Source organism: Embiotoca jacksoni, unplaced genomic scaffold (assembly GCF_022577435.1).
Source record: "Embiotoca jacksoni isolate LCO1_2020_lvr unplaced genomic scaffold, fEmbJac1.0.p SCAF_10, whole genome shotgun sequence".
NCBI classification, from domain to species: domain Eukaryota; kingdom Metazoa; phylum Chordata; class Actinopteri; family Embiotocidae; genus Embiotoca; species Embiotoca jacksoni.
This window is the reverse complement of record NW_027185230.1, coordinates 11,111,565-11,123,233: the sequence shown is the minus strand read 5'-3', so window position 1 is coordinate 11,123,233 and position 11,669 is coordinate 11,111,565. Positions and strand designations below refer to the sequence as shown.

The following is an 11,669-nucleotide window of genomic DNA, read 5'->3' as shown; positions in this document are numbered from 1 at the left end:
TATGGTAACATTATTTCCCTCCAGGAAATCGCCATCTCGCAATCGGGAGTTATTGACGCAAACTCGAGCAATCTCTGAAGCGTAAATTTGACCAACTGCAACTGCAGCACAAATATTCGGGGGTTAGAGAGGACATTTTGATTTGAATAAACATTTTTTAATTCATCCAGAACATTCGCATTAGAAAAGAGACAAGACCGCACTCCCATTATCATATTTTCGTCAGTCCGCACGAGTCCACGTTTGTCCGTGTTTCGTGTCACCTGGGTCAACGTGGAGACGCAAAACGTCCTCCCGGTGAAGGCGTCTCCGCGTCGTTCCGACGTCATCCGTTGCGTTCGGTTTCGACTCCCGCGGCTACGACTTGCCCGCTTCGCCTTTTCTGTTCCTGCCTCCGATGTAGCGGAAACTCCTCAGCGGGTTCTTCCCCTGGATGTTCTTCAACCACAGACAAGAGGACTTTTTAAAACAACTTCTCGGTGAAACCGGCACGTTTTCTGGAGATTTTTTTTGTTTTTGTTTTAATATGCAGTTTAGATTCTTTTCTTGCATCAAATAAACAAACAAACAAACAATATTCCGGGAAACGCGCAAAAAAATATACTCGAAGGAACAGACATTCGACAGAATAGACGAGATAGAAGTTTGATATACACACCGCAACTAATGTTTATTTATATTACTGATGAATTACAGATTACTCTCTTGATTATCTGATTATTATCGTTGTTTGGTCTGTAAGAAATCGGAAAACATGTCCCAGTGCGCCCGGTGAAATCTTAAAATGTCTTGTTTTATTTTCGTCGAAACAAATCCCAAAAATATTCAGTTTGCTTTCACGAAGAGAAAATACAAACACTCCTGGTGGAGAATGTGGAACCAGAACCGGAAGGAAATCTCTTTATTTCCGCTCCAGTTTCAAATTAACAATCAAATACAAAAAAAAAACTAAAAGCGAGGAACGATACTGAGGGGGTCACAAACTTCTGCTAAAGTTTGATTTTTAAAAAAAAATAATTTTAGCAGCGCTTTGGCCCGTACGTTCTTGTAATGTTAAAATTTCTTCGAATCGTATCTAATGATGTGGAACCGTCACCGGGGCGTTACGTTTGCCTCACCTTGAAACTGCCCTTGACGACTCCTTCTGCTTTGGGTTTTTCCCTCCACCGCCTCCTCTTGGCCGACAGCGGATGCATCGTGCCTCTCAGAGTCGCCGGGACTGCGGGACGTCGCGGGGAAAACGAGGAGAGTTAACGGAGATCTTCGTGAAACAAAACACCGCGGGGACGTCGGTCCGTCTGCGCGCGACTCCGGAACTGAAGCGACCGCCTGAGCAATTTTGTCATTTCCTTAACGGAAACATTACGCGACTATTTTACAAGCAGGAAAAAAAATAAATCATTTTGCCGGGACGTGGACCGGTGACTCTTTTCGCGCCGACTCGGCATATCCGACGGCCGTTCTTGCGTAACGTAACTTCGGGTCGATCTCCTGCCAAAGTGGGCGGCGCTTTACGGCACACGCGTGTGACGATGTCTGTGAGCATCCCTCCGTGTTCTTCGTCCGCTGGCGAGCCCAAATATTTGGACCCGACCGATAGGGTCGCTGGTTCGTACTGAAATCACACGGCTGTATTTCGTATCGTTTTGCGCCCTCCCGACAGGCGGCGCACGTTCTCGTAGAACTCAAGTTACGAACCAGCGACCGCGAGTTCACCGTAATTACTGGTTGCGGCCCACAGAGGGCGCTGTCTGCGGCCGCAAGTTCACCGTAATTACTGGCTGCGGCCACAGAGGGCGCTGTCTGCGGCCGCAAGTTCACCGTAATTACTGGTTGCGGCCCACAGAGGGCGCTGTCTGCGGCCGCAAGTTCACCGTAATTACTGGTTGCGGCCCACAGAGGGCGCTGTCTGCGGCCGCAAGTTCACCGTAATTACTGGCTGCGGCCCACAGAGGGCGCAGTCTGCGGCCGCAAGTTCACCGTAATTACTGGCTGCGGCCACAGAGGGCGCTGTCTGCGGCCGCAAGTTCACCGTAATTACTGGTTGCGGCCCACAGAGGGCGCTGTCTGCGGCCGCGTTAAGTAACGAATCCGAAAAACCCGTTCCAACAACCGACTGCGCGTTCGTGGTTTACCGAGATACTCCGGTATGTTCTTCAGGTGAGGTTTGATGACGGCGGGGTGGAGGTCCTTGTCGTGTCTGAGCAGCTGCAGATCTCTGGGGTTGTCTTCGAAATACGTCTGAGTGACAAGCGGGAGCATCCAATCAGAACGAGTCCAAACAACCTCCTTTTTTATGTCTCTTGAAAGGGGGGGGACGACCGGCTCTCACCTTGAGTTTCTCGGAATTCAGCAGCTCCTGTTTGATCTCTTTCAGTCTCGCCTCCTTCACCGCCTGCTTCGTCACCGAACGCATCGCATCCTTCAAAATAGAGAAACAAAAAACAAAAAACATCGGTGTTAACAGGAAGCATGTAACCATTTAAAAAAATATATATTTTAGGTTTACTTAATGAGGCTACTCACCCTGCACCGGTACCTGAAGCCTTCGATCTCCTCCATCTTGAACTCGTACGGCTTCAGAACAGAATCGGCCTTGTCTAAACGCAAACCAAACATAAACATATCAGAATTTATGAACCGACTTATTACAAAGAAAATAAGCAGGAAGATCAGAAACAGGCTCACGTCTGTCCAGCAGCAGCGGGAAACTGTTCGCCTGGCTCTGTTTTATTCTAATAAAATTCACTTATCAGTACCATTAAAACTCATTAATTAACACTGGTATTGGTGCCCGGTTTCTCCGATCTGATGTTTATATTTACCTGGATGGTTAAACATGTATCTCAAACACTTAAACGAAAGCTGCTAACTTCTAAATGGATCTTATTGATGATAAAAAAAAAAAAAAAGTGCTGAAAGTTCAAAAGAATCGTGTTTATTAACGAAATTGTTGATTGATATGATTGAAAATATTAACTCGAACAACGTGACTCCTGAAACTGATGAGATCAGCGGCAGGTAATGATTATAATATCAACGATTAATCCACTGTTTTTGTGTACGAAACACCAAAATATTGGCAAGAAACTCCCCGAGCTGAAAGTCAGAAATGTTTTCTGTAGTTTTTTTCAAAAAAAACGTCTTCGACAACAAAAAGCAACAAATCTTCTTTTCCGAGACTCAGAAATCTGCAAATATTTGGCCTTTTTTTTTTTTTTTTTTTAAACACTAAATTACTTGAAAAATTACAATTTTCTTTTGTCAACTGACGATTCGATTCATCAAGTAATCTTTTCGCCTCGAAAAAATTACGTCTCGCGATATTGAAGCTTGAGCGTACTGAAAAGAAAACCTACGCTGGGTAAGCTTGAAAACAAACAGTTTAAGGTTGACTGAAAAATGAACATCGTTTAGATGTAAAACCAATAAACATCTAAAACACTAAAAGGAGGCTAGAGGAAGTCGTGGTTACCTCCGGCGAGCGCCTCCTCCACCTCCGACAGCTTCTCCAGCTCGGTGTGCGAGATGAAGGACAGAGCGCTGCCCGGGTTGTCCGCTCTCGCCGTTCTATAAAGTCAAACCAGGAATTCATTTTTATTTATTTTTTTTATTTCTTATAATCAGATGAAAGAACCAAACGGAAACGTGGATTGAAGTTTACAGACCGTCCAACTCGATGGATGTAGGAGTTTACGGTTGGCGGGAAGTCAAAGTTGATGACGTTGGAGACGTTTTGGAAGTCCACGCCTCTGGAGACGCCGTACTCTTTGTCTTTACCCCTTTAAAAAAAAAAAAAAAAAAAAAAGGACCAATCAGAGAGAGACAACGTCGTTACCATGTCAACAGACGCCATTTCAAGATGTGTGGTTCTTCGATGACCTAAGTTGCTGCTCTTCTGCACAGTTTCGTATTCGACTGTTAAACATCAGCGTCTGACTCACCTTCCTCCTTTCTCTGACACCTTCTTCTTCTTCTTCTGTTTCCCCGCCGCCGCCGCCGGGTCGGCCAAACACTGCTCGTCCGTGGCGATGATGTAGTCGTAGAATCCCTGGTTGAACTGGGTGATGATGTGACACCTGCAGCGGGACAGAAGAGAAGGGAATCAACTTTGGTGGACTTTTAATATTGGGATTTCGTGCTTCCCGTTTTGATTTTTGAAATGACTCCAATGACTGTTGGCCCCGCCCCCCCTGGTTAGTTTCACCCGTCCCTCGTTGTCCTTCCCTCCGTGCTGTATTTGGTCCGTGCGCTCTTCTTCTTCCCTCTTTGTCAGTTTGCTTCAGCTACCTGTCCGTTACTGCGTCTTTCGAGAACACAAACCACCTGAACTGTGGCGCCATGGCAACAGGGTTCTCAAACGCGCGGCGCGTTGAAAAAACGGCCGAGTTTCTCACCCCTCAACATTTGACACCCTGCGACTCCTTTCTGTTCCCCAAAAATTTGACCCAAAATCTCGATGCGAGGGACGAGGCTGTGATCTTCGAGCCATCAGGTGGCGCTGCTTTAAAAACATAATTCTGTGGTGGGAATCACTGCGTGGGCTCAGGAACGGTTCCTCGTGAAGGTTGTTGCTTCCTGCTGCTCCGTGTGCATCACTGTGCTGCGTTCAACACTCTCTGAACTTTTTGATCGAACGTCGCACTTGCTCAGAAGTTCAAATTCAAAAACGACGAGAGAGAAAAAAAAAAAAGAAAAAAAACGGGACCTCGGCTCTCACCTGGAGTGGATGGGCAGCTCAGAGTTGAGGACGCAGGCGGGAATCCCGAACTGCTCCAGGAACAGTTTGAGTCTGTAGCATCGCTCCACTTCTCCCACGAACACCAGCGTCTTCCCCTGGATCAGCCGCAGCTTCAGCAGCGTGTAGATGAGCAGGAACTTGTCCTCCTCCTCGCATTTGATGCCGTACTGCTGCAGCTGGCTGCTGTCCGGCAGCTGGGAGCCCTGCAGCTTCAGGATCACCTGGGAGGACGGCGGATCGGGTGCGAGGAACGAAATCGATTTAGCGCTTTTCATTCATTTCCTTTTTTGTGTGTAATAAATACAGTCAGGAGATACGAATGCTGTAAATACAAACATACATAAATATAGTTTCATCTTTCAGTTAGTAAAAGATGCTCCAACTAAAATGTAGATTCATATTTTAGGCCTTTTTTTTTTTTCTGCTCTCCATCTTTTCCTAATAATTTCTGTAGACTTCAACAGTTGTCAGCAGTTTTTTTTTCCCCCCAAGTATTAACTAGTCACCGTTAATTTTCTTAATACATACTCATTTCTCTTTTTCCTGCATTTTTCCTCAAAATTAAAGCCACTTCTGAACAAAAGTTGCATTTGTGTGCGTGTTCTTTAATTTGAACCTGGACAGGACCAGAGCAAATGACCAATGGCACCTTTAAATGAAGATCGTGTAACTTCATTAAATGTCACAGAGTGCATGAGAGCTCCAATAAAATCTGTGTCAAACTACGTCTAGTCTCGAATCATGTCCTGTGTCCCTGCAGCTCGTACGGTTTCTTTTGTGACGGAAACTCAGTCTCTGAATGTGAAAATGAAGTTACAGGGTTGTGCAGCAGCAGCTCCTTCAAGGCCTGGACGTCCTCGGTGAGAGTCGCCGACATCAGGAAGGACTGGTAGATCTTCGGTAAGTGGCTGTTAAAAGAAAAGAACACAGTTTTAAACAGAAAACATTCATTCAAAGAAGGAATGAAGGAGTCACAGGCCAAAAAAAACAAAAAAAAAAACGTTTTGGGAGTCGCCGCGTGGAGTGAGTGGATAACTTTTAACGTTCTCACCAGGATACGTTTTTCAGGTCGGCCTCGAAGCCGAAGGAGAAGATGAGGTCGGCCTCGTCGACCACCAGCATCTCCAGGGAGGAATGCAGGACCAGGTTCTGGGCGCTGAGGTGGGCGAGCACGCGGGACGGCGTCCCCACGACCACGTCGGGCTTCTCCATCAAGATGGGCCTGTTCAAGCGCACGGCGATTCGTTAGATCAACACGACGCTTGCACCGTATTTACACTCTGAAAAACATCACGCGTGTGCAGCGCGGTGCAAAAGTTCTGATCCACCAAGGAGGCGTCTGATCGTCTGCAGCAGGACGACGGGTCCAAGCAGATTCACGAAGAACCAACGAGAGGAACAAGGAGTCCTGCAGCAGATGATCTGAACCCACAGAGTCCTGATCGCAGCATCATGAGTCAGTCTGCACCACACGAAGAGACGCGAGACACCGAGACAGACAGAAGAACTGCGGAAAGATCTCCGAGATGCTGAACAAACTGCCTTGAGAACTGTTTGCAAGAGAACTGGAGCCGTCTTAAATCGCTTCATCGCATTTAGTTCTTTTAGTGTCTAAAACTTCCGCACAAACATTGAGCCCTTCACCGACCTCTGCGCTGACAGATCAGCTTTGCTGGAGATGTTGGCCACTCGGACGTCCCTCGAGCAGAACATCGTTAACTGTCGGATCATGGTCTGGACCTGCAGACCCAGCTCTTTGGTCGGAACCAGAATCAGAGCTCTCACGTCCTGCTCTCGAACGCTCTGGGGAGGAGAAGAGAAAAAACACCAAACACGCGACAGCGAACGGTGAGGAGGACGAACAGCAGCTCCAGTTTGGACAAAAGAAGACGGCATCTTGGATCGAGGGACATGAAACGGATGTTCTCCCACAATTTTCTGACAGTTTATTGTACAAAACAACGAGAAATGTTCGCAACAAAAATCCGGTGTTCCACTCTGAACCGCCGACGTGTCGATTTAAAGCTTGAATCCAGTTGAAACTCCTCGCTCACCTGTTTGGAGGTCAGGATACGCTGAATGACGGGGATGGCGTAGGCTGCGGTCTTTCCGGATCCGGTCCGGGCTTTGGCCAGCAGGTCCTTCCCCTCCAGAGCCAGAGGGATGGCCTTCTCTTGGATCAGAGTGGGCCTGGACCAACCCAGGTCTGCGACCGCCTGAGTCAATAACAGGAAGTGATTGTACAGACTGATCAATAACCAGATTTTAAAAAAAAAAGCAGCTCTTACTAGAAATCCAGTCATTAACTAATGCACTAATGACTCCTCTACAAAAGTGGGCACAATACAAAGTTTTTACATTGGGGCTAAAATATACGAAGTAATAATAATATTAAATATAAAACAGGACCAGAATTTTATTCTTTAATTGCGTAAGTTCTCAAAAAAAAAAAAAAGACCAAAACACAGCTGACACCAGAAAATGAAAAGAAAACAATTATAAGTGTCAACTTTAAAATACAGTTTTCGTAGAAAACACAATTCTCACGTTTTATTTAGAGGTTTTCAAGTCACATGTATTAGCATAACACGAGTTAGCACGGCGTTATTATTTCAACTTTCCAAACTTCTCTGCGGGTTTTTCTTCTCCGACTGAACGTTCAAAGTCTCTCCGACAGTTTAATAAAGATTTACTGACAACATGAAGAAGGTTGTTACCTTTAAAAGACGGTCGTCGAGGCCCATTTCGTGAAACTGCAGCTGCTCGTCACCCATTTCTCCTCTGTACTGCTCACACGTGTGTCGCAGGATCCTGACGTCACGGCGACGTCACGCCCCTCCGAGAAACAAAGAAACATCTGCTAAATACGCTTTATTTACGTTTATCTAACGTTATTTTCGAGTTGACGTGGATAAAAAAAAAAAATAAAGAATAAGTGGTCGCATTTCATTTTAGGTATTATTCGTGGAAAAAAAACGGAGCAACCTCTAATTAGTCAATAATATTTTATATAATAAGTACAAATTTAGATCTTTTAACTCTTTTTATTAAGTGTTGAAGTCATCATTTCAAATCTTGACAAAAAAATGTAACTTTATTTCATATTTTTTAACTTTGTATGTCAATATTTTGACACATGACTCTTGATTTTGACAAAGAACTTAGATGTTTCTCATTTGTCATTTATCATACCAAAAACATGACCTTTTGACTCAATATTTCTCACTCTTTTTTTTTTTATCTAATAATCTAAACTTTTTGACAAATCTCAGAATTGTGAGTGTTTTTACTTTTTTTTTTTTTTTTTTTAATTTTTTTATCTCATATTTCTAACTTTCTTTTGTAGCGTTTTACCTACAATTTCCGTTTTGTCATGATTATGTCTTAGGAAGTACAAACTGTGGCAGTGTTTAATAACATTGTTTATTAAGTTGCCCCAGAGAAAATGGACATTTTGAGTGTTTTCATGCATCTCCTCCCTTTGACCGGCAGATGGCGCCAAACACCGCAGCCGCTGATCGCGAAGCCCGCCGTGAACAATAAATATAAAAATAAACCACCATCATTTCAGCAAGAACCGACTGGAACAAACCGAACAGAGGAACCGGGGACGCTCTTTGTGAACGTGGACTTAAATGTGTCCTGAAAACGGGAGTCATGTCGGTGTAGAGTCCCGGGTCTCCGTCATGAGGACTTGTTGAGAGGATGGTGATACTGCTGGAGGGGAAGATGTCTGGTGGATGCTGAGCAGCAGCAGCAGCAGCAGCAGCTGTCTCATCAGCCCATCCATCCTCCCACAGCAAATAAATGAGTCAACATGGCCGCGGAGCAGCTCGCCCTGCACAGACACTGAAACACGGATTCAAACAACACACAGGTAAATAAAAAAAATGTGCTGCTCATGGGGGAAATACGGAGCCTACCTGCTTTAATTGTAGCCTCAAACACACGGAGACAACCTGCCTGCATTCACCCAAAGAAAGCTACAGGTAAACACTTGTTATATAATCTAATTTCAAATAATAGAGGCTGCAAAAATCAGCTTGTATTATTTTCTATTCAAATATTGTGTGTTAATTATCTCTCTTTTTCTTCTTTGTTTTTGTTTGTCCCCCCCCCCCCCCCCCAGACTAAATGGCGTTCATGTCCCGGTTCTCTCGGTCCCGGAGCAGCTCCAGATCTCCAAGCCGGAAAGACTCGGAGCGCGCCTCCCCGAACCTGACGGTGTCCGAGCTGGAGCGGCTCCTCTACACGGGCAAGACGGCGTGCAACCACGCGGACGAAGTGTGGCCGAGACTCTACATCGGAGACCAGTGAGTGCTTAAACCTAAAAACTGCAGATTGAAAGTCCTGCATTCAGAAATTTGAACACCTAAAGTACAAAAAGTAAAAGTACAGAGTAAACATGACCGGATTCATGTTTTTAAGGGGCCTCTGGGCAAAACTATCCAGTGGGCCCCCTGGTTCCCCCCTCAATGTGAACCCTGCTACTGTCATGTTTCTGTTAAGTCCTGTGAAACCATATAATATATTAATAAAATAAAAATAAAAAATTAAGTCAGTTTGACTGACCGCGCTGTAAAAACCTTTCCCCTCTGCAGAGACATCGCTTCAGATCGCCGTGAGCTGGCCAAACTTGGCATCACGCACATCATCAACTGTGCGCAGAGCAAGTGGCGCGGCGGGGCCGAGTATTACTCCGGGATGAACATCACCTATCACGGCATCGAGGCGCACGACTCCCCGACTTTCGACATGAGTGTCAACTTCTATCCTGCTGCTGAGTTCATCCACAAAGCCCTCACGAGTGGAGGTTAGTCGCTGAATGTGTGTGCAAAGTCCCCATAAATAGACTGAAAAGTCTCACAACAAACACAAACAGACCCAAACAACAACAAATGGAATCAAAACAACAACAAAACAGACTTTAAACAACAAAAATAGATTTAAAACAACATACAGACTCAAAACAACAACATAGAGACTGTAAACAACAACAAACAGACTCTGAACAACATCAAACAGACTCAAAACAGCAACAATTGGAATCAAAACAACAAGAAACAGACTTTAAACAACGAAAAATAGACTTAAAACAACATACAGACTCAAAACAACAACATAGAGACCATAAACAACAACAAACAGACTCTGAACATCAAACAGACTCAAAACAGCAACAATTGGAATCAAAACAACAAAAAGAAGACTCGAAGCAACAACAAAACAGACTGAAAACCGCAACAAATGAAATCAAAACAGACCCAAAACAACAACAAACTGAATCAAAACAACAACAAATGAAATCAAAACAGCAAAAAACAGTGTCAAAACAACAACAAACAGACTCAAAACAACAACAAAACAGACTCAAAACAACAACAATCAGACTTAAGACAACAAAGAACGGAATCAAAACACAACAGACTCAAAACAACCAAAAACAAACTCAAAACATCAAATGGAATCAAAACAACAACAAACATACTCAAAACAACATCAAATAGACTCAAAACAACAACAAAACAGACTCAAAACAACCAAAAACAGACTCAAAACATCAAATGGAATCAAAACAGCAAAACACTGTGTCAAAACAACAACAAACAGACTCAAAACAACAACAATCAGACTTAAAACAACAAAGAACAGAATCAAAACACAACAGACTCAAAAAAAAGAAAAAAGTCCTGAGATGATTTACAGAACTGGACGCAGGTTTAAGTGCACACTGTTCTGTGTGTCAGGTAAGGTGCTGGTCCACTGCACGGTGGGGGTGAGCCGCTCCGCCACGCTGGTTCTGGCCTACCTGATGATCCGACAGAACCTGACGCTGGTGGAGGCCATCAAAACGGTGAAGGACCACCGAGGCGTCATCCCCAACCGGGGTTTCCTCCGCCAGCTCAACGGCCTGGACGGCATCCTGAGGGAGAGCCGCAAGACGCCGCCGCAGAGTTGAAGACACACATACACACGCATGCGCACACACACACACACACACGCGCACACACACACACACACACACACACACCCAGAGGTAGCAGCCACTTGCAGTGAGGGAGATCACGGGACCAATCTCGGAGCCACCTGTGGGTTTCTGAGGGGCATCGCATGGTGTTTGAGTGACACCAGTATCTTTAGATAATTATTTTTATTCTGTTTAATCACTCAGTTTTTGAAAAAAACACGAGCACCACGTAGTAAAACTCTCAAGCACTGAAGACCCCTTTATTTAAGATACAGAAGAGCGGCCTTCACGCGTAAGACTTTTAATATCAGCGGAAATTATGAACGAAGAATCGAAAGTCGCAAATTTGCCTCAAAGGTCTTTTACGATCTTTTTAGTCGAGTTTGGTCGCAGCAGCACTTAAAATGGCAAAATTTCGCTGCAACGTCAAAATTTTAACGACAAAATTCGTACCTCCGACCGCCGGCAAGCATCTTCACAGTGCGTTACACTTTATCTAGTCTCCTCCATCGGAGTATGAACTGTTAAAACAAAAGACAAGGACAAAGACAAAAGACGGTTTTTTTTTTTGGGGGGGGGGGGGGGCGGGAACTAAAATTCTGTACATTTGTAAGAACTGAAGTACAGATCAAAACAAACAACAAAACTACTCACTAAAGAGATTAAGCGCAGTCTCGGCGGGCTTGCTCGTTAGCCATTAGCTCGCCAGCCACCGCGGTGCATCAAGCGAGTCCTCGCAACGTCGCCAAAGTTTCGCAAAGACGTGTGGCTGAATTTAGCCTTGCTGCTTCCTGGAGTCGCCGGGCCGACGACCTCCATTCACCTCAAGAAAAAGTCCGCCCGCCAAAAAAAAAAAAAAAAAAAATATATATATATATATCTTTCGCAGGGAAAAAAAGCCTCCGACGAGATCGGGTTTTTAATTAAACTTCAGAACCATTCCTCTGAAACAAGAAGACA

The 11,669-nt window shown here is 44.7% G+C and overlaps 2 protein-coding genes across 3 annotated transcripts; one reads left to right on the top strand and one right to left on the bottom strand.

Moving 5' to 3' along the window:
• Window positions 1-33: 33 nt before the first annotated feature.
• Window positions 34-7,559, bottom strand: ddx56 (DEAD (Asp-Glu-Ala-Asp) box helicase 56). Its single transcript, XM_069166412.1, has 14 exons — window positions 7,459-7,559; window positions 6,796-6,957; window positions 6,390-6,544; window positions 5,793-5,963; window positions 5,559-5,649; window positions 4,721-4,962; window positions 3,945-4,079; window positions 3,669-3,782; window positions 3,476-3,570; window positions 2,527-2,600; window positions 2,333-2,422; window positions 2,136-2,241; window positions 1,119-1,219; window positions 34-438 (listed from the first exon to the last, which is right to left on the bottom strand). The coding sequence occupies exons 1-14, from the start codon at window positions 7,513-7,515 to the stop codon at window positions 358-360; spliced, it is 1,674 nt and encodes a 557-aa protein (XP_069022513.1). The 5' UTR covers window positions 7,516-7,559; the 3' UTR covers window positions 34-357.
• Window positions 7,560-8,301: 742 nt separating this feature from the next.
• LOC138208503 (dual specificity protein phosphatase 26) lies at window positions 8,302-11,277 on the top strand. Of its 2 annotated transcripts, none has more exons than XM_069166433.1 (4): window positions 8,302-8,618; window positions 8,871-9,054; window positions 9,343-9,554; window positions 10,489-11,277. In XM_069166433.1, exons 2-4 carry the CDS (start codon window positions 8,876-8,878, stop codon window positions 10,698-10,700), a joined length of 603 nt encoding a protein of 200 aa, XP_069022534.1. In that variant the 5' UTR covers window positions 8,302-8,618; window positions 8,871-8,875; the 3' UTR covers window positions 10,701-11,277. The 2 variants fall into 2 exon arrangements, with proteins under 2 accessions (XP_069022534.1, XP_069022526.1); XM_069166425.1 differs by having other exon boundaries at window positions 8,302-8,730.
• Window positions 11,278-11,669: the final 392 nt, after the last annotated feature.